At 46.6% G+C, this 22091-nt stretch overlaps 1 protein-coding gene across 5 annotated transcripts in view; it reads right to left on the reverse strand.

Annotated features, from left to right (window-relative positions):
- Positions 1 to 22091, reverse strand: part of LOC8028195 (golgin subfamily A member 4) — a 63914-nt gene that overhangs the window by 15952 nt on the left and 25871 nt on the right. For all 5 annotated transcript variants that reach the window (XM_040501180.2, XM_029994862.3, XM_029994860.3 and 2 more), the window contains 9 exons: positions 21334 to 21500; positions 20807 to 20902; positions 19729 to 19881; positions 10667 to 10861; positions 9542 to 9781; positions 5538 to 7400; positions 4977 to 5087; positions 3811 to 3930; positions 685 to 1060 (listed from right to left, as the gene is read on the reverse strand). In XM_040501180.2, coding sequence (XP_040357114.1) covers positions 685 to 1060; positions 3811 to 3930; positions 4977 to 5087; positions 5538 to 7400; positions 9542 to 9781; positions 10667 to 10861; positions 19729 to 19881; positions 20807 to 20902; positions 21334 to 21500 — 3321 coding nt within the window. The remainder of the gene's footprint in view (positions 1 to 684; positions 1061 to 3810; positions 3931 to 4976; positions 5088 to 5537; positions 7401 to 9541; positions 9782 to 10666; positions 10862 to 19728; positions 19882 to 20806; positions 20903 to 21333; positions 21501 to 22091) is intronic.

Raw genomic sequence — 22091 nt, forward strand, 5'->3', positions numbered from 1 at the left:
CGTCCGCTTTCCGAGGTGCCCGTAAATGGTCTACAGGAATTGCAGCCAGCCATTGGTCCCGATCCCGTTGATCTTTTGGAAACTCTGTCGCACAATGCCACTTCTGTTTTGGACACAGGACATGTGAGCCAGCTCTTCACGCAACATCTTGGGTGTATTCTTTTCGGAGCCGATCAAAATTCACCACGGGCACTCGCTACTCATCTCCAACTCCTCAATGTACAAAACAACTCATCTTGGAGTACAGAACGACGAGTGGAACATACATAACTGCAAAAGAATCCCACGGCGAACAGTTCCCGTACGCCGCATGTCGTCTGCTACCGGGAAGGAGAAAAAAAAACAAAAAAACACACGGTCGGGTGTAGCCACGTGACTTCCGCCACTCACTCTCTTCTCTCCACTTCTCCGACCTCCGTCGGGTTTCGGTTTCGGTTTCGAGCAGTTGCGTCTTTTGGCTTTATTAAAAAAATACGCTACTCTGTTGCAAAATATTAATTGGGTAGTCCTCCGACACCATAATAAAGCCCCTGGCAAAAATTTGAAAAAAAATTTTGGGGGGTGTCAGTGTCCCTTTAAGCACAGCTCAGTAAGTGGGCCAGGTGGTGACATAGAGCGCTGACTAATGAAAACTGAGGCACCCTTGGCAGCTTGGAAACTTCCGGTCAACCCTGCGGCACCCACCTATCGTGTCCGACACAGACTGCCGGTGCTCCGCCTCCGTCTCTTCCATCTGCGCCGAGAAAGAGTGCGCCGCCTGCTTCATCTCGCTCAGCAGCTTCTCCTCCTTGTCCACAATGGCCGCCTCCAAGTCCAGCACCCGCTGCCGGGCCTCCTCATTGGCCGCCTCCAGCCGCCGCACGCGGGCATCGGCCTCTTCGCTGGCCGCCTCCAGGGAGCGCTCCCTGTCGACCAGTCGGAGACGGTCCTCCTCGACTTCGGCCATCTTGCGAAGCGTCTCCTGCAGCTGGACGGAGACCGTGGAGGCTCTCTGCTCGGCCACCAAGAGGCTTTCGTCCAGCTGCGTTGTACGAATGTGGAGCTCCTCCTTGAGCTGTTCCTGCGAGGAGATCCGTGACGTTCGATTGGTGATCGTACCTTGGCAAGGTCTCGGATCGTCGCTCTATCTACTGCAAGCTGCGAAAATGACTGAAAGACAATGTTCAAAGTTTCGCGGAATGAGAGCGTCGCTGCTCTCACCACAATGCCGGAGGTTTGTGATACAGAAAAAGTTCCTTCTGCATCAAGGCCCGTTCCCACACTTGCGTCTGCTTACGACCGGGTTCTTGCGATCTCTCGCGACGAGAAAACACACGCTGGTGCTACCTATGAGGTGACCCTGGAGCTAAACTTCACTAGAACGAAGGTTTTGTGGTATTTGCGAGACCATACGTTGCTACATGCTTTCTATGAGAAAAGGTCATTTATAACATTATTTTTTTCTGTTCCTCAAGCCAAAGAAGAATGATGTGCAAAAAAAAAAAAAGGACATATATACCGAAATGTCAAGCATTTAATGGTTACCCAACAGATGGCACAAGTGTGTTTTCTCGTCGTAAGCAATTTTAGGAGGTTTTAAGGCACATGGTCGTAAACAGTCAAAAGTGTGTAAAGCAGCCTTTGGAGTACAGGGTGTTTCACGAAAGGTGGACAAATTCGATATTGCGAAAGCTATGCATCGCATCAAAAAAAGGCTCGAGTTGTTTTGGTCCAAGGCCAGGGGCCTACTTAAAATTTTTTTTTAAGTTTGGGATAATTAAGATGTTAATTATTATTGCATAATTATTTTTTAAATATTGAGTTTAAGGGCATGGTTTCATTTGAAAACTTGCTGAGCATCATGGAAAAACATTAATAAAAAATTGGAGTGCATTAGAAGGCATGCACTACAGTTTACAGCTTTCTGAAAAACCGCACAACTTTGATGGGTTTTTAAGTTTCGGTTTGCAGTCGGAGCACTTCTCAGCACCAACGGCACCGCGCTTCGTGCAGAAATAGTGCAACCTGCGACTGCTGCGTTGTGCGAGGACAGCAAAACAGATGTTGCTTGCACTCTTTCTCCATGGGGCGCAATACCGTCAATGCCGAGAAGCGCTCCGATTGCAAACTGAAACTTAAAAACCTGTCGAAGTTGTGCGGTTTTTCAGACAGCTGTAAAATTCAGCGCATGCCTTCTACCGCACACCAATTTTTCATTTAGTGTTTTTCGATGATGCTCAGCAAGTTTCCAAATGAAACCATGCCCTTAAACTCAATATTTAAAAAATTAATTACGGAAAAAATATTTAACAACTTAATTATCCCCAACTTTAATAATTTTCCTAAGTAAGCCCCTGGCCTAGGACCAAAACGACCCAAGTCTTTTTTTGGTTCGATGCATAGTTTTCACACTATTGAATTGGTCCACCTTTCGTGAAACACCCTGTATACTCTTCTACCAACACCTCACTTTCGCCATTTAAAAGAACTAAAGTTGTTCCAGTCTGTGCGATGAAGCAGGGGTCGAGAATTCATAACAATATTCTTCTGCCAACATCTTACTTCAGCTGTATAAAAAAACTAAATTTGTCTGTTCGAGAATGTGTGATCATGCAAGCAGAGCTCGAAAGCCATTAAAAAATAAAATAAAAAAAAATCATACGAGAAGCATTTCACCGAACGAGATTCGCATACTTCAAGAAATTAGGCTGCTAATTGTATAGCACATCACTATAAACGCTGGCTCATCCAGCAATGAGTACTGTCTTAAAAAAATTGCAAAGGACCACAAAAAGTGTGCTGCGATTGATGACGGTAGCTGCTGTATTGTGGAAAGGAATGTTGAAGGAGATTTTCCTTCAGCTAATGTGCTGTACAGATTTGCCTACAGCCAGTGTGCTGTTTGCAATAGGCTGTTGCTTTCAGTGGAATTGATGTAGGAGACCTGTGTGAGGAGATGTGTGCTTTGTTGGAACGATTGTGTGAGATGGTTGCAAGTGTTAAAAGTAGACACAGAGATGTGCTTTTTTCTCTTATTTTTTTTGGGAGGGCTGAAAATCTTTTTTTAAAATGAGGGTGCTCTTGATCGCACCTGCGGTGGAAGTACGCGAGCTGTTCTGTAGAGGCGCACAGAGCACATGAGAATGGAACCTGGGTGGCGGCAATGGGGAGGCAAGGAAGCATGTCTGCACATCGCGACCAGATGGGTATTTCGCAATGGCTGCTGCTGGAGGGGTCGGGCGGGGGGGGGGGGGGGGTCGAGAGGGGGGCAACGGAGGGCATCGCTGGGGGATACGTGGTTTTAGCAGGAACGATGGCGAAGTGGAGAGCGCTCTCCCCGTGATCACATGGGTTTCTCGGAACAGTAGCGGCCTACTGGGTGGAAGGGTGGAGCGAGAGAGAGCCTTGCTGCATGCAGTTGGTGTGTATGTGTGAAAAATGACGGGGAGGGCATGCCTCTGCTGAAGAATGGAGTTTTGTGCTCGCACATGAGCATTTCCTACCAGAAAGTGGCACTAACAGCTACCACTGTAAAATTCACAATAACCTGCAGGTGCAAAGTATTAGCCATTCCTTTTCTCCCACTAGTAGAGCTTAAGGCTATTAATTGTGTGAGCGTGTTGCTTTAAATTGCATCTCAGCTGCTCAAGCAAGAAAACCTGACACCCACAAATGCACGCTTGTATTCCCAGCAAATATGGGCTACCCATCCTGGGGTCATGCCACGAAGAGCCCATTTCAGCAATGCAAGATGCATCATGTACACTCTAAATGAAGCTGAAACTGTACCGGCACGAATTAGTAAAACAAAGAAACTCTACAGCTACTTACAATTTCTGAGGCATAGCCTTGTCGCTGCAAAGCCCACTCACTCTGCAGAGCAGTTGCCTTGTCTTCAAACGCGCGTGCCATCTCGGCTAATTGTTGCTCCGTCCCTGCATTAGTCTCCGACTGGAACCCAGACAAAGAAGAATGCTTCCTTAGCAAGTCGGTGCTGCCAACCGTGAAACTATGTCTCCTGCTCGCTGCCCAAAATGTCCCTAAATGTCTATAACCTCTTGTTTTGGGTTGTCCAGCAGTTGTGCAAACCTGATATTATGCAAATATGCTAGTCATATGCAAATACGACAGCTGGCAGACTGACTTAAGAGAGTATACTTAGAATCAACCAAATCGGTTAAGCTCTTATTTATGGTCTGATTGTATTTCTGAGAGGTTTGTGCGGTGAACCTGGGTTATTTGGACCAATAAAAAACCCTAGAATGTCCAATAGTTCAAAGTTAATAATAATTATAATAATAAAATAAAAATTATATGGGCTGATCATGCTGACAAAGACCAGGGGTCACCGAATGTTCTGCATAAACCACACTCTGTGTGGTACTTGCTAGCTAGATTTTGCATTATTTTTATTATATAATTTTTAATTTTGTTCTTTTTATTGGGCATTTTTTTAGTTAGCTTTTTATTATTTCTGTGCATCTATTAGTTTTTATTTCTGTTATATTTTTAATTTATTATTTCTACTTAAATTTTGCTACTTTTGCCGGCACGTTTGCATTCAAACGAAATCATTTACCCTTCCAGACCAGCTCTACTAGTAGCTCAATGGCTGTGATATCCAACTGCCACAGCACCGACCCAGGTTCGAACCCCGCCAGGGCTCGAATTTATACATAAACTTTATATATTCCTTTAACGTCTATAATGCTCCCAGCATGATGCTCGTTCATGACACTCTATCGTAACAATTTTCTCATAGAAAACAACTTATAAAACACATCTTTTGTTAATACATAATAATAATCATTAAACGAGGATTATTAAAAATACATACTAGCATACATAATTTTGATCACGCCCGCAAAAGCACAGTTCTGTACATATATGTTTGAAAAGATGACCCTGAAAATGCCTAGAAATAGGCACATGCTCTTACACTGGGCACCACTAAAGCAAAAGCACTGTGAGGCAACTACTATAGCATGTGAACTCACAAGTTGAGTCAGGTAGCTGCTCTCAAGGTTCTGTATCCTCTCTTGCAAGGAATCGACTTGCACCTTGTGATCACTTTGTAATGTCGACAGTGCCTCCTTCGTCGAAAGGATCTGAAAAAGAAATGGATCATATTCCAAATGCGGCAAGGTATATTATACTTGGGATCTCTGGTTTATGATGCTATCATTTATATTCAAATATTAAAGTAGAACTTTGTGTTAAGTTCAGATGGTTAGAACCACTAGACGGCGTCCCCTCAGCACCAGAATATAAATGTAGGGCAGCTGAAAACATGTTACACATTCATGTATCCCGACGTCACCTGTAGGACTAAGATACATAGACCTCAATTTTGGGGGGGCGAGCTTTTGCTCAGAGCGATAAAACGACCTTACGAACAACCTCAACTAAGAACCGTTTTATAAAACAGTGTGCTACAAAGGAAGCAGGAGGTCGAGATGTCTAATCAGCCAACAGATCTGATAACGACAGTCCCAAACCAATATAAACAATTATGGGACTTCGTGACAACGAGCCAAGAAACGACAAGCAGCACTCACTTCTTCCATCTTCATCGCAAGTTCCTCTCGCAGCTGCTTCACCTCCGCCTCCAGACGCTCTCGCTCCTCCCTCCTCGCGTCCTCTTCCTCCTTCCTCCTCGTCTCGAGACCCGCCTCGTCCTGGGACAGCCGACTCCTCAGCTCTTCCAGCAGCGCTTCGGCAGCCCCCTTCTCCTTCAGCACTCCGCCGTGCAGAGCTTCGAGGTCGCCCAGTGCCCGCTGAAACGTCTCCCTTTCCTTGAACATCTCGACAAGCTGCTCTTCCTGCGTCACTTGCATTGCCCGTAGCTGGTCGCGTGCCGCGCTGTACTCCACCGCCAGACTGTCGCGCTCCTCCTCTGCGGCGGACAGCAGACGCTTCAGCTCATTCAGCGTTGCCGTCGCGGTGTGCAGTTCTTTCTCCAAGGACTCGTTACGCTGATTCAAATTGCGTTCGCTGCCGGCGAGAGATTCGACGCTCGACTCCAGCGCCTCCCGCTCGCTCTGCGCCATCTCCAGCTCGTTCCTCAGCTCCGCCAGGTACTCTTTCTGGACCCTGCTCGTCGAGGACAGTTCCTGGAACTCCATCTGGAGCAGCGCGTGGTTGCTGTACAGGTTGTCCCGGACCTGCTCCGCGGCGCACTTGTCGCCTTCCAGCGCAGCCAGCCTGTCTTCTAGTTCCTTCTTTTCCTGCCTCAGCGTCTCGACTTCGCCCCTGATCGAATTTTCGAGCTCCTCCCTCTCCTTCAACACGGCCTCGCGGCTGCCTTTCAAGGTCTGAGCTTGTTCGGAGAGCACAAGCTGTTCCGCCCGAAGCGTTCGTAGCTCCACGTCGAGCTGCTCTGCGCGTTGTTCTGATTCTGCTAACGAATCCTCCTTTGTCTTTAGCTTTGACGATAACTGATTCAACTGCTCCGTGATGGAGCGATGCTGCTCGAGAACCGAAGAGTTCTGCTCTTCCAGCTCGGTTATTCGTGCACCGAGTCGTTCTGCCTTAGCTTCCTCGGCGCTCAACGCCTTCTGGCTCTCCTCGGCTCGTGTTGCGGTGTCGGCTAATAATTGGTCTTTGGTCTTCAGCTGTGACGAAAGGTCGTCAGAGTGTTTCAAAAGGGAGCTGAGCTGCGCTTCAATCAAACTTTTATGAGCCTCCAGCTCGGCCACCCGGGTGTTGAGAAGTTCGACGTTCTTTGCTTCGGTGTTCAGCGCTTTCCGACTCCTATCAACTTCGTTCTCTGCCTCCGCCAATAGTTCTCCTTGCTCTTTCAGCCGGGATGAAAGCTGGCGGCACTCTTCCGTTGCGGAAGCATGCTTCTCCAGGAGCGAGTTGCCTTCAGTTTCTAGTTCAGATATGCGGAGGTGTAACCGCTGCGATCCTTCTGTTTCAGCGTGAAGCGTTTCTTCTCTCCTGTCAGCCTCTTCCTTCAATTCCTCGATCTGCTTCTCTAATCTGCTCTTCTCCTTCTCAAGAATGTCCCTAAGGTCTTGAAGCTCTTTTTGGTGCCTCTCCGCTACATCCTGCGAATCTGTAGTCGTAGCCCTCATAGAATAAATCTCCTTTTCGAGATCTTGGCTCTTTTTCTTGGCTTCCCTGAGCTGCTCGCTCAGCTGCGAAAGGCTGCTGTTATGGTTGGTTCTCTCGGCCTCAAATTCGGCTTCTTTCTGTTCCAGCAGTAATCTGGTTTCGCTGAGATCTATCTGAAGAGCTCGGCACTGCTCGGAAATTTTGACCTTTTCTTGATCTGCCTTCTCTTGGAGGGATGCAAGATGAGAAGATAACTGGGCTTCTTTTTGTTGTACCTCCTGTAGCTTGCACATGGTGGCTTCCATCTCTTCCCTATGGCAGTTAACAAGCTTTGCATTGTCTTCACCCTTTTGCATGGTTTCCTGCATCGAAACCCGAACAAGAAAACACTTCTGGTTTTGCACTCTAAAAACCACTTCATAGGTGCAATTTCAATGATTCAGCTCAGTTGAAACAATAATATAGGTACTTTAACAATTGGCAGAAGAAATTTTATCCTGTGTCATATTAAGTTAAAGATATAATCAAGAATTGCAGGACCCCATCGCTCCCCAGAAGACCACCTCTAAAAGGCAGATTCAGATAATGTGACAAATGAATGCAACTACAGTCAAGGTACGAGGAGTTCCACTTCGCTGACATATCGGTGAAGTGATCGAAGCAATTGAAGCACTTCCACAAAAGTGGCTTGAAATCGAAACCAGCATTCGCAACTGAGCACAGCTGGTCCTTTTTTAGAAATGCGAGTTTGACAAATGTGATAGAAAAAAAAACAAAAAAACACAACACAAACAAGAGAGAGGACAAGCACGGGCAGTATTCACAGTTGTATTTGAAAATAAGAGTGAAATGTGATAGCGTTATCGGGAACCATTCGCATCGCCTTCTCATTCGCTTCCCATGCTCTTCCTGCCAGTGAGCAGGAAGTGCGGCGGACATGGCCTAGTCAATAGTGTGTCTCGCTCGCAACTGAAGGGTCGTGGGTCCGAATTCTACCTAAAATTCTTCAAATTTTCCTTTAATTAAGGCAAATACATTACAAAGTGAAATCATTTGAGACATGAGGTGACCTTTAATTCACATTACATGTCACGTTTTTTCATCACTTCCATTGCACGCGTGACGTCACATTTCATGTAAACGTTGTGGGTTGTTTGAAATTCCCGCGCGAGGTCATGTGGCTGTGACGTCATGACCCTAACGACAGATCAGGATTTTCCCGTCATGACGCTACCGACGCCAGCTTTTCTGCGATACGAGCTCCTTAACGCTATCACGTTAAAAGAAGATAGAAGTACATATATATACCTATATATTGATACACCTGTCATCACCTAGGCTACACATGCGCCAGGATACAAGCCCTTCAACCTGTTTCCAAAAACTTATAAAAAACAAAACAATGTATCTCGGCATTATACAATGCAATCGACTTGTCACTGACGCATTGGTGCACCCCCTTCCTGATAAAGCATGCTTCTTGCGGTTCACGTGCTCTTCGATTCTTACTCCTACCTCTAGTTGGTGACAGGTCAAGAACAAAGTGGAAGCTCCTCCCACCCCTTTCCACTTCAGCGGAGTGAACAGTGGAAAACCCCTTTCCGCAAATGCGGGAAAGGAGGTCGCCTCCTCTCCCGCATTTGCTTTACTAATGTGGAAAGAAGTGGGAGGAACTTCCACTTCGTTCTCCACCTGTCACCGACTATAGAACCTTAGTGCCACCGAAGCATGGCTCACATTTGCAGGCCCTACAGTGCATGGGCAAATGCGCCCTATTATTTGTCTTTAAATTTTGTGCATGATCGTGTACCCCAGTGTGTGTCCCAGCACATGCGTTGCCTAGGTAACGATAGGTGTACCAATATATATATGTATACTTCTATCTTATTTTTTTCATATTCAGTTGAGAGTAGCGCCCGTATTTGTCTTCTCTCTTTGTGTTTGTCTTTTTAGTGCTTTTAAACATAGTTAAAACAACATGAAATGATGGATATGAATAATGGCAGTGCGAAGTTAACGTTCGAGGAAATTAACCCCCGAACATGTTTTATCAAAATCGGAGAAAACCGAAAAACTTCAAACAGAAGCTTTCCTGCACTAAAAAAAAAAAACTCGAGCATCGCGAGAAAAAGTTTTCAACTCCAATTTCATTTTGTTTTACCTTGAACTGTTCATGAGGCTACCTTTTGTTTCCGAAAACCAGACCCGGCCCTTATCTCGTTTTCTTCTTTTATTAGTATTGGACCGGGATATTTTTAAAATATTCAGGCCACGCAGATTTTCTCTGAAGGTCGGAGGATGCTACGCCCGCATCCTGTTTCTTTAACACAAGGCTCCCATAAGCACCAATTTGTAGTACGTCAGAAATTGACGCGAAAAACACACAATCTGGGGAAAAATAAACCCCAAAAAGCACCCTGAATTCGAAAAAAAACAACAAAAAACCCAAAAATACTGAAGCCTCTACTTATAAGTCGTGCTGTGGTGCAAAGTGCTAGCTCACCTGGAGGGCCTTCTCTAACTTTGTTTGCAAGTCCTTTATGACCGGCGTCAGCGTCTCCTCGGTGTGCTTCGCTGCATCGCTCACTTCCTTCGCGTGCCTCTCAGCAGCTGCAACGAGGAGCTGCTGCGATTCTTCTTCCAACTTCCTCCGCAAATCCTGGATGGCTTCGGCGTGAGATGCTGCTAAACTTTCGAGTTGTTGTCGCAGTACGGCCACCTCGTTGCTTTGTTCCGACTTGCTCTGCGACAAAACGAGGATGGATGCTTTGACAAACAACTACGGTAGTGCAGCTATTACAAACATAATGCTCTTTTATGCATTTAACACCATCTGAACTCATCAAACATCCTGCTGAAACTCAAAGATAATGAGAAATTATAGATAGACAAATACAGTGTTAACGCGGACGCTAATTCCAGTCTCAGTCTTCCAGCCATGCTACGTACACCATGTCAGTATTGCCACATCTTCTTTATCTAATGTTACTTTTTTTCTCGTTGTTTTTGAAGCTTTTGCAGCTGGTTCTTTTGCTTTGCTGTTGTCTTCTTTTTCTTTCACAATTGTGTTGTATGGCTGGCAGAGCTTGCAGTGCAGATGATTGGCAGCCACCCAACTGGGTCAACACTCTTCAACAGTGGCATGCTTCCTTTTTCGAGGCTAAATCAAAGTTAGTTTCAGTAAGAATGCAATTCTACCTTAATATTTGCATTGTGATGGTATGGGAAAACGTTCCCAACCCTGCATCTTGATTTTGTCTCTATGGCACATCTCTTTACCTTCCCCTGTACTCACTCTTTTTGCCTGCTGCTAGAACTTACGCTCAGTTTTTATTCTTTTTTCTTGAAAGTGGGACAAGTGCTCCTGCTTACACAATTGCAAGGGCGACATATACTGACAGGGTTTGATACAGATGAAACTTTTTGGACGTTGGATATAGATAAGGATTTCCTGTACTCGACTTTGATATAAACGGGCTCGACTGTACCCGCAGTTCAGATAAGAGATTTTCATTGGAGGCCTAAACCAAAATATTCAAATGGCATTTGATAAAATCCAATGAGGCTTTTCTTAACTTTAAGGAGAGTTTGCATCAGTAACGAGTTTGGGTTTCCGACCCCCACCCACCCGAGTTACTTCGTCTGCCTCCGCCCGCACTGCGCTCAGCTCTGCTTGGTGCTGGGAGATCAGTTCCCGCGTCTTGAGTTCCCACTCCTGGACGGTCCTCTCCACGGCTGCTTCCACTTCTCCCTGCAGCCTGGTTCTGGCGTCCTCAAGCTCTTCCTTGAGTTCCTTCACGGTCTGCTCCAGCTTCACTTTCACCTGCAAGATCCGATTGGCAACGACCTTGGTGCGAGAGACTGCGGATTTGCTAAAACCATTCGACTACGTCTGAAATGTGCCCCGTACCGCCCGTTCATCTGAGTGTCCCTTAAAAGGCAGCGACAACGTTAGTCACAGGCGACGCCTTGCGATGCTACGAACTGTGGCGATCCAGGCGGTCGGCCGTAGATATTATGCAACCAAAAGATAAACAATATGGACCTACCCTTCTCTCCTTGAGGGTAATCGCACATCTGAAAGTTCCTGCCTAAGTGCAAAAACGCACACACCCCGGGAGGTGCTGCCATCCGTTATGCCTTTCGGAAACTATGGCTGTTGTATTCGCACTGTGTATAGCCTGCGTCGAGGCAGTTTTCAACTGCCTCGACGAGGCAGTTCAAAAACTAGACGCTCCGAGAACATAGCGCGTGCGAGGCAGTTGCTTCCATGTTGGCTGCTCTAGTGGCAGTGGCCGTCAAGAGTGGTGGACCTACCCGAGAAACGGAATGACCAACTGATCAAGGGGAACCGGGACTTCGTCTCCCATTCACTGGAATGTTGCTACTGCTACGAATGAGCGCCTTCAGGCATTGCGACCGTCGTCTGGGTCTGCGTCTATTTTTACGAGACGCACGATGACGCTCCAACGGGAGTAACTCCGCCGTTGGACAGACATGATGGGCTGGACGGCTGGTTAAGCCAGGAGGCAATGATAACACCAGAACGGTAACAATGAGAACCGTGTCCTCCTATGCGGCATGCACGGGCCTCAGTCACAGCTTCTAACACTTCGTCAATCAGATGGCACCACCACGGGCCCTATTGGGCCCGTGGATTTTGAGAAATTTGAGTAAAGATGCAGGCGAACTGGTGACAAATCATAGTAGAAAGACCCAGAGACAGGGAGCTAAAAAAAGTGAAAGCCGTTTACAATTCCCTGTAATGCCGAATTAGAGCGCAGCTCTTGAGGAGGAAGAGGGAAGGGTACTGGGGGGGGTCACGTGACGATGACGATGCCGACGACGTCATCAGTAACGATGACGATGCGGATACCGATGACGTCATCAGTGACGTCACTGATAACGTCATCAGTGATGATGACTATGACGATGCGGATGCTGGTGACGTCATCAGTGATGACGATGATGATGCGAATGCCGGTGACGTCATCAGTGACGTCACTAATGACGCCATCAGTGATGATGGCGTCATCGCATCGTCATCGTCATCAGTGATAATGACGATGATGATGCGGATGCCGGTGACGTCATCAGCGACGCCACTAATGATGTCATCGGGGGGGTCACGTGACTTGGGGGTCACATGACCATGGGGAGTCACGTGACCTTAGGGTGACCTTGGTTACGCCAACATCGACGCTGCTCAAGCCAGGAACGGGCCCCTAAGAGCTCCGCTCTAAAAAGTGAAAGCCGTTTACAACTCCCTGTAACGCCGAATTAGAGCGCAGCTCTTGAGGAGGAGGAGGGAAGGGTACTGGGGGGGTGGGGTCAACTGACCGGAGGGGGGGCCACGTGACCTTCGGTGGGGGTCACGTGACGATGACAATGCCGATGATGTCATCAGTGACGTCACTGATGACGTTGGTGACGGCATCAGTGACGTCATCAGTGATGATGACGATGCGGATGCCGGTGACGACATCAGTGACGTCACTGATGACGTCATCAGTGATGATGACGATGACGATGCAGATGTCGGTGACATCATCAGTGATGATGACGATGACGATGCAGATGCCGGTGACGTCACTGATGACGTTATCAGTGATGATGACGATGACAATGCGGATGCCAATGACGTCATCAGTGACGATGACAACATCAGTGATGATGACGATGACGATGCGGATGCCGGTGACGTCATCAGTGACGATGACGTCATCGGGGGGGTCACGTGACCTCGGCGAGGGGGGGGGGCCAGGTGACCTCAGGGGAGTCACGTGACTTCGGGGGGTCACGTGACCTTGGGGGGTCACATGACCTTGGGGGGTCACACGACCTGGGGGTCACGTGACCTTGGGGTGACGGCGACGCCGCTCAAGCCGGAAGCGGGCGCCTAAGAGCTGCGCTCTAAAAAGACAAGAATCTGAGACGGTGTTGTTCATGTCCTTTTTAGCTCCTTGTCTCCGGGTCTTTCTACAATGGTGGATTTTGAGTTTGAAGCGAGCAATGGTTCTGGCAGAATATTTTCAAATCGAATACCGAATAGTTTCTTAAAGTTTTTCACTACCGTGCACCATGCTTAAACGAAAGTTCAGATGAACTCGCGATGGTTGTTCTCAATTTTCCACTTGTCCACTTTGTGGGAGCCACTGGTTTCCCTCCCCCGAGAAGGCGTAAGCCGAGGCCGTTCCGGGCGAAGCCGTCTGACTTCGAGCCCGGTCACTCCGTATTGTGTCGGAGAGACCATGTCACCATGCTGACCTACTCTCTCGCACTCCTCCGCGCGTCTCCCCGAGTTTGGGGGAACAGCGACATTGCGCGAAGGAGAGTCGGGCGTGCCCTCTGAGTGAACGGCCGTGTGGTCGAGGAGTCCTGAATTGGACTCCGGGCAACGGGTCGAGTCGCGGCGCGAGCTCGTCCGACCGGCGATGACTCCACGCTAGCGATTCCCCGGGCTCTGACAGTCGGCGTTTCCACAACCTGTGGTCGTCCGTCTGCCGAGAGCCCTGGCCCCGAACTCCTGCGACGACAGGTAGCGGCGTGAGCTCGCCCGACCGGCGATGACTCCGCTCGCAATTACCCCTTTGGCTCTCAGGTCAGCGGGCGATGCGGACACACAGTGTCTGCGGCTCGCTTGACCGCAGCGTTTATTGAGCACCCCTGGTGCTCAATAAATGCTGCTGGATGCCGGGATCATCGTTGTTGGCATGGCATTGGTCGAAGAGAGTGGGCATGTGGAACAGCCAGTCATGCAGTCAGCTAACGCTTTCTGCTTTTTCTTCGTACAGTTCACGGCGATGTTTCGCGGCTGTCCGGCCCTATCAAGCCCGTGGTATGCCGTGGAGGGAGCGCGCTTGCCGCAAGTTTCCGTGCTGCCACAACCAGACATCTACTCCTCCCGGCAACCTTGGGTTTCTGCTGCACTCCCAATCGTCGCATCGCCTCAGCACAGCAGTCCAACGGCATTGACATTGACATCGTCACTGGATTTAAACTGCCGGCACGCCCCTCGGCCCTTCAGTGGGCATGTGGAACAGCCAGTCATGCATTCAGCTAACGATTTCTGCTTTTTCTTCGTACAGTTCACGGCGATATTTCGCGGCTGTCCGGCCCTATCAAGCCCGTGGTATGCCGTGGAGGGAGCGCGCTTGCCGCAAGTTTCCGTGCTGCCACAACCAGACATCTACTCCTCCCGGCAACCTTGGGTTTCTGCTGCACTCCCAATCGTCGCATCGCCTCAGCACAGCAGTCCAACGGCATTGACATTGACATCGTCACTGGATTTAAACTGCCGGCACGCCCCTCGGCCCTTCAGTGGGCATGTGGAACAGCCAGTCATGCATTCAGCTAACGATTTCTGCTTTTTCTTCGTACAGTTCACGGCGATGTTTCGCGGCTGTCCGGCCCTATCAAGCCCGTGGTATGCCGTGGAGGGAGCGCGCTTGCCGCAAGTTTCCGTGCTGCCACAACCAGACATCTACTTCTCCCGGCAACCTCGGGTTTCTGCTGCACTCCCAATCGTCGCGTCGCCTCAGCACAGCAGTCCAACGGCATCGACATTGACATCGTCACTGGATTTAAACTGCCGGCACGCCCCTCGGCCCTTCAGTGGGCATGTGGAACAGCCAATCATGCAGTCAGCTAACGCTTTCTGCTTTTTCTTCGTACAGGTTGGTCCGTAAAAAGTCCAACAACCTCTGTCTACTGGTGTTCCCATGCCCACAAGTGCTGTTTTTATGTTCTTGCGAATGTATTTCGGGTCTGAAGCTTCTCCTGTCTGGTGATATTGAACTTAATCCTGGCCCAGATAAGAAAGAAGTTCAGACAAAAGAAATGAGTGAGATGCTTGTTTTACTGAGAGGCTTAAACGCTCGTCAGGCAAATTTTGAAGCTGGACAGAACCGAATCATGGAGGATATTCAAGCTATCAAGACTGGGCAAGAGTCAATTGAATTAATGGTAACCGATATTCAAGGGAGGTTTAGTACTGTGGAAGCAAAGATAGCCAGTCTGTAGATAGTAGTTAGACATTCTGGAGCGTGCGTTGACAGATGTAAAAGAAACTGTAACCTTCCTGTCACGCGAGAACGCCAGTCTGCGATCACGTCTTGATGAATTTGAGGACAGGTCTTGAAGAGATAATCTAATATTTTACGGTGTTCCCGACTCAAACTCTGAGACCTGGGCTGTATCTGGAAGCAAAGTGCGTGACGTCATTGCAAACGAAATGAAGATCATCGTTCCCCCTGAGGGTATCATCCGTGCACATAGGCTCGGTCGTGTTTTTAACCCCAGTAAATGTCGGCCAGTTTTAGTGAAATTCTCTTTATTCAAAACGAAAGACCATGTTTTTTCCTCCAGGGGCAAACTGCGCAGTAGTGCCACTTCCGTCGCAGAGGATTTTTCCCCTGCCACTCGTCTTGCTAGAAGAAAGCTGCTCGAATTTGCTAAGGCTCATACACAGTCTTTTAGTCTACGCTGTAACAAAGTGTTTTTTGATGACAAATGTTTTTCTTACTGCGCGGCCAGCGATGCCGTTTGTGAGGTCCGCGATTTCATCACGCCGAGCACGAGTTCCATTCGTGTTAATACTGCCCTGTGGTTGATTTGTCAACGTCATCACAATAACATAATCTGATACGGAACAATCCTAGTCCTTATCTTTCAGTGCTTTTCACCAACATTCAAAGTGTTCTTCGCAATCGTGATGACTTGTCTTCAGCCATCGATTCTTCACTCGCCGGCATCGTTGTACTCACTGAAACATGGCTATCTAGTGTTGTACGTGACAGCGAAATTTTTTGTTGCGAGAAGCGTTTCTCTTTTTATCGATGTGATAGGCTATCTAGGCGTGGTGGTGGTGTCATAATCGCGGTAAATGATAGCATTGAGTCTTGTCTTATCAACATTAATACATCTCTTCAGTTTATTGGCGTGCGCTTGCGTTTTAGCCATAAACAGGTTATTTTGTGCGCGTGCTACCGTCCTCCCAATGCCACAGCAAACTTTTTTATAGGTTTACACGATGCTCTGAATACAATTCGTACAAGGTTTCCTGCCTTGCCTTTGTTTCTTTCGGGCGATTTTAATCTCCCCGGCATTGACTGGTCTGGTCTGTATCCTACCATATCTTCAAATTCTGCTGCGTGTTCCGAGTCTTTAAGTCTCTGCTCCGATTTTTCGTTAACGCAGATAGTTACTGGGCCGACTCGTGTTACGGCAACTTCTGAGAACGTGCTGGACCTTATTCTTTCTACCGCGCCTGACCTTGCATCCTCTCTTACGTATTTACCTGCCATCAGCGATCACTGTTTACTTCACTTTCACCTAAGCGCTCCTGTATCTGCCTTCGCAAAAGCGAAGAATAACTCTTTTCTTGATTATGGCAAAGCTGATTTTGAGGGTATAAACCGCGAGTTAGCGCAATTTCTTGACTTTTTCCTATTCAATTTTTCCGAACGCTCTGTCGAAGTTAATTGGACAATGTTCAAAAATAAAGTCAATTCCCTTATCAATTCTTTCGTCCCACGTCGCTTTCTTACTAATGGCTCCACGTCCCCGTGGTTTAATAATGCCTTGAAAAGACTTTCAAATAAAAAGAAACGCCTGTTCCGCACTGCTAAGCGTGCAGACACTGTTGAGAGCTGGACGGTTTACTACAATGCAGAAAATTTATACAAAAATGCAGTTAAGGACGCTAAACAAACTTTCTTCAGCCAAACCTTGCCCCGTCTGTTATCAACTAGTGTCAAAATTTTTTGGAGTGTTATTAATGGCAAGAAAGACAAGGCTATTTTGCTTTATGACTCTGATGGCATTGTTATGTCTGACGATGACTCTGCGAAAATCCTCAATGAGATGTTTGTTCAATCGTTTTCTAGGGATGTAAGCTGTTCTATTGTTACTTACCCTAATCATGATTTCTTTCCTATGGACCCGCTTGTGTTTGATTTTGATGGCATTGTTAAGCTGACTGACAACCTCAAAGTGTCTTCATCATGTGGTATTGATAATATTAACACTAAGTTTCTAAAGCATACTAAAATTTACGGTGCAATTTTTCTTACAAAGATTTTTGAGCAATCTATTCTTACTGGTGTCCTTCCTGAAGATTGGAAAACTGGCAAGGTGGTTCCACTTCATAAATAAGGCGACAAACACTGCCCCGACAATTATAGACCCATTTCCATAACCAGTACTCCTTGTAAAATGTTAGAGCATATTATTTATTCACATCTTGTTAAATATCTCGAATCCAACTCTTTTTTCTCGTCCTCACAGCATGGCTTTCGTAAATTTTTCTTGCGAAACACAACTTCTCGTCTTTACTAACGATTTATTTTCATTACTTGATCATGGATCCCAGGTTGACTGTATTTTTCTTGATTTCTACAAAGCATTTGATAAAGTTTCTCACCAACTACTACTCTTCAAGCTTAGCAAACTCAACCTCGACCCTCAGATACTAACATGGATTTAGTGTTTTTTACAAATCGTTCTCAGTTTGTTCATGTAAATAACTCTAATTCTTCAGTGTCTTCTGTTACTTCTGGCGTCCCTCAAGGCTCCGTTCTCGGTCCCTTGTTATTCCTCATATACATCAATGACTTGCCGTTGTGTGTCTCATCATCGCTTAGTTTATTCGCGGATGACTGCATTATTTATCGTAAGATTACTAATGATTCTGACTCTCTCTTTCTTCAAAAAGACTTAAATGCTGTTCTTGATTGGTGCAAGCTGTGGTCCATGACACTTAATACTAAAAAATGTAAAACAATAAAAGTGTCTCGCCGTAACACTAAGCCTTTTATCTATCATCTTGATAACGTTTCTTTAGAATGTGTGACTTCATATAAATACCTCGGTGTGCATATTACTTCTAACCTCTCCTGGCATATTCATATTAACCACATCATTGCTAATGCCAATTCTATGTTAGGCTACCTAAAACGTAACTTTTCTCTAGCGCCATTTTCTCTCAAACTAATATTATTCAAATCTTTGGTTCGCTCAAAATTAGAGTATGCAGCTTCAATCTGGGATCCTGGTCAGACGACGCTCACTTCTCATCTCGAGTCAGTTCAGAACCGCGGCGCTTGTTTCATACTTAACAATTATCACCGTACAGCTAGTGTATCATCCATGAAATCTCTTCTCTCCTTGCCACTGCTTTCTTTGCGCTGTAAGTGTTCTTGTCTATGTCTTTTCTATAAAATATATAATTCTAACCCCATTCTCAAAGAAAAGCTTTTCCTCGTCCCACCTTAAGTTTCTCCACGCATTGATCATCAGTACAAAGTCGGCATTCCTCATTCTCGAACCTCAGCCTATCACGATTCTTTCATTCCTAGGACATCATCAGAGTGGAACCACCTTCCGGCGTCATTAATATTATTACCCTCGTTGGATGTGTTTAAAAGTGCTGTTACTAATTATTTTTGCGAAAGTGACCCGTGACCTATTCCATGTCTTCTATTACTCTCTGTTGTTGTTGTTTTTGTCACTCACTCCCCTCTGTAAAGCCCCCAGGGCCTTGAGGGTATGTAAATAAATAAATAAATAAATAAACCCGGCGCGGCGACCGCCCTCGCTGGTAGCTGTCGGCCGGATTTCCCTTTTGAGCATCGGACCGGTCCCCGGACGTAAAGGTGTGTAATCCTCCCTCCTTTTTTAATTCCCACAACTTCTAAGCTCAATTATTTTAATATAGCTATTTGAACTGCGGCATGTAAATGATAGATGTGTCGCAGCTATCTTAACCGAGGGGATTTATAAATCTAAAGTAGCTAACGTCAAGAGGTGGGCTAGTTGGTATTCGTTGATCATAATGTAGAAACGGCACAAAAACACAGATAGAGCAGGAGAAACACTCATACAGGACGAATGCTGACAGGACGAAACAGTGTTTGTCCTGTTTGCGTGTTTCTTTTCCTCTGTCCATGTCTTTGCGCTGTTTCTACATTCTGATTTATAAATGATGGACGTGGGCTGTCAAGACATCACTCCATGACATATATACTCTTGCAATCTAGGTGAGTTAGGCCTGTTGAGTGCGCTTCTCATCAAGCTCCTGCGTACTGGGGGGGAGTGGGTGCTGCTTCCCCGCAGTGCGCGGGTGTTTGGTAAGAAGCGCACTCAATGGGGCTAACCCGCCGCGATCACCATTTCAAAAAAGTATGAATATTGCAGGTCAACTCGAAGCGAATGCCGAATAGAGTATTATACAAAACTAGTATTCAAAATTTGAATATTTGCACAAAAATAGTAACCACCAACTGATGAAAAACTCGAGTAAAGTACTTCCAGTTCAGAGTTTGAAATAATTGGAATGTTGCCGAAGCGGACAAACAACATTTCACCCTCCATATTTCGTATTTCATTCTATATTTCCAATCTGGACAGCTTGCAAGCACTGTATGCGCTCCCGTTAAATAATTAAAAAAAAAACCAAGTGTGCATTGACTTTTTCTTTGTACCATCCCTTCGGAGAAAAAAAAAACTCACACCAAAAAAACAACCACTGGGGCACACTAAAAAAAACAAAGCTCTACCACGAAAGGATTAATTTTTTATCATCTTTTGTGTCTCTATGTGCCATTGCATGGACAGATTAAAACTAGGCAATGTCAACATTAGAGATTCAGCCAAGTGTAATAGCATAGATAGCGTGAGAAGGGCACGCACATTTTTGTACTGTTCGATGTCCGCGAGGAGGCTGTCCCTCTGGCTCTCCGGGGTTGCCGCCAGGTCCTCCGAGCTGTTCACCTGTTCCTCGGACTCCTCCGTGATGGAGTTGAGCTCCGACAGCTTCTTGGCCACCTTGCATAGTTCGTTCTCCTATTCTCCGCAGAAGGCCGAAGGGGGAAACGAAAGAAGTATAACGCTGCATTAAAATTGCAACCACCTTGTACAAAAAAAATCACGCAGGCACATAAAAAAAAAAAAAAAGGCTGGCTTTTAGGAATTTTTTAAAAGGCAATCTAAATGTATAAAATATAGCACACATTTGCTTGTATTCATCCGAAACAACAGTAAGTTCCATATATTACACGTCGCACCAAACAAATTGTCCGCATGAACTGGCGTTTGAACCACCAATCGGTCGCCGCGTATTGACTTTGTGTCGCAGCTGGGACCGGCACTCTCGTTTTGCGGCCGCAATTGTTGCGCCTCCCTTCACCACGCTGCGCCCGCCGTCGTTGCTTCTGGGCCACTTTGGCGGTACACAAAGCCCACAAGCAAGAGCCTTCATGGTATGTGTAGTCCAAGCACACACTGAACAAAGCCTCCGCCTAAAAGCCAGATCGCCGACTGCACGCCACACGCTCCTTCAGGGCTACACCCAACGGCCGGCCTTCAAAAGCCACATGTTCAAAAATGGCAACCATCGTGTCTGATCACAAATTGATCAACAGCCTGCACTCCACAAAGATGCCCCATGAGTCTATCTTTCGGTAGACCATACAATGGGCTTGTGACGACCGAACAGGAGTAGGAAGTGAAGGGATCACAGCAGTGACCGCAAAGCAAAGCGGTTTCATTAGGAGAAGGGAAGGGTGGAGCTTTCTTGTCAAGGGCAGACCCCGGTCGAATGACGGCGATTGACGGTTGATATCGGACGAGACACTTAGGAACAGTCCCACCTTCCTCTCCAAAAAGCACAAGATGACCCGGTGGAACCCCAGCAACATGAAACAAAACGCTTTACATGAATTTTACTTGCCGTCCACAGTTCGCGCTAATGCCCAGTGAAGTCACCCACCTTTTCCGAGATCCTGCGGTGGTATTCTTTTTCCGAAGCTTCCAACTTTTGGACCCAGTTGTGCTCGGCCGCCTGAATCTTCTTTTCACACTCTTGCTGAAAGAGGAGGAAACAAACGAGACGTCGCATTAATGTAATGAGGGGGCCCGAGAAGGGTGCTTGATTCTGGCTACATTTGCAGTTCCTGTCAAAGATTAGCAGTTCCTTTTTTTTTATTTCAGAGACGAAATGAAGCGACTGGCAGTATGTTTTTCTTTTTGATATTTTTGTGCTTCTTAACTGATATGTCTCCACTCCTCACTGAAGCCTCAGGAGGTCACAGTATCATTCAAATTTTTCTAATGTTTCTATTGTGCTTAGTCGCTTTCCATACGACACAAGCTTCACCCCCCCCCCCTTTCCCCAAAATGCAGCCAATGGTATAGTATACATATGGGTGATGGCCCCCTCACTCCTATTCCTCAAGTCATGCACGTCCTAGCCCCTCTGAAAACAATTCCTGGCTAGACAGCTGGACAGGACCCCACCTTCATGAGGCTGAGAGCGGCTGCCTTGCCACGGGAAAGTTCCTGAAGGGAGGTCTTGCGCTCCTCCTCAAGCGTCCTTTCCAGCGAAGTCAGCTGCTGCTCCAACGATGACCTCGACTCTTCGTGCTCGCGCTCCTTTTGGGCCAGGGCAGCTCTGCTCTCCTCCACTGGAATGCGGACCAGCCCCCACTCAAACCTGGAGCAGAGCTCCTACGACAGTTTTGGAATTTACACTGGGAATGCATTTTGTTAAAGATAGTCACTAACATTTGGCTCTTTAAAAGTTAAAAAGATATCACTATGCCTAATAAGTAGGATATAAGGAAAAATGGGAACCCTTGGGGAATTCCAAAGATTTAGAATTGTTTGTGGCACATATCAGAGCCCTAGTTTAGTTCTCGGATCTTTTACAAACAGTACCGGAACTTTTTGTCACAGATGGAACGAAAAAAGAGAGGGACACTGGATTGTGCCTTTGAACAATATGGCTACACTGAACATGAAACATTTTTTCAAGAACCTTTATCTCACTGTTACAAAGACTTCGCCAGCTAGTGTTTCCTAATTTGGCTTAAGCTTCACTCACTTCTGTTTTGTTATATTTTAAATATACAATGTTTTAGTAAAAACTTACCAATTACTAGTTCTTAAGAACATGGTTAGTTTCCCATTTAAAACTGTCCAAATACAACAAACATGGCACCCCACATGACCATTCTGAAAACTAATTGTATATTAAAAAATATAATTTCATTAAG

This window comes from Ixodes scapularis, unplaced genomic scaffold, assembly GCF_016920785.2.
Source record: "Ixodes scapularis isolate PalLabHiFi unplaced genomic scaffold, ASM1692078v2 PGA_scaffold44__24_contigs__length_19508400, whole genome shotgun sequence".
Lineage (NCBI taxonomy): Eukaryota > Metazoa > Arthropoda > Arachnida > Ixodida > Ixodidae > Ixodes > Ixodes scapularis.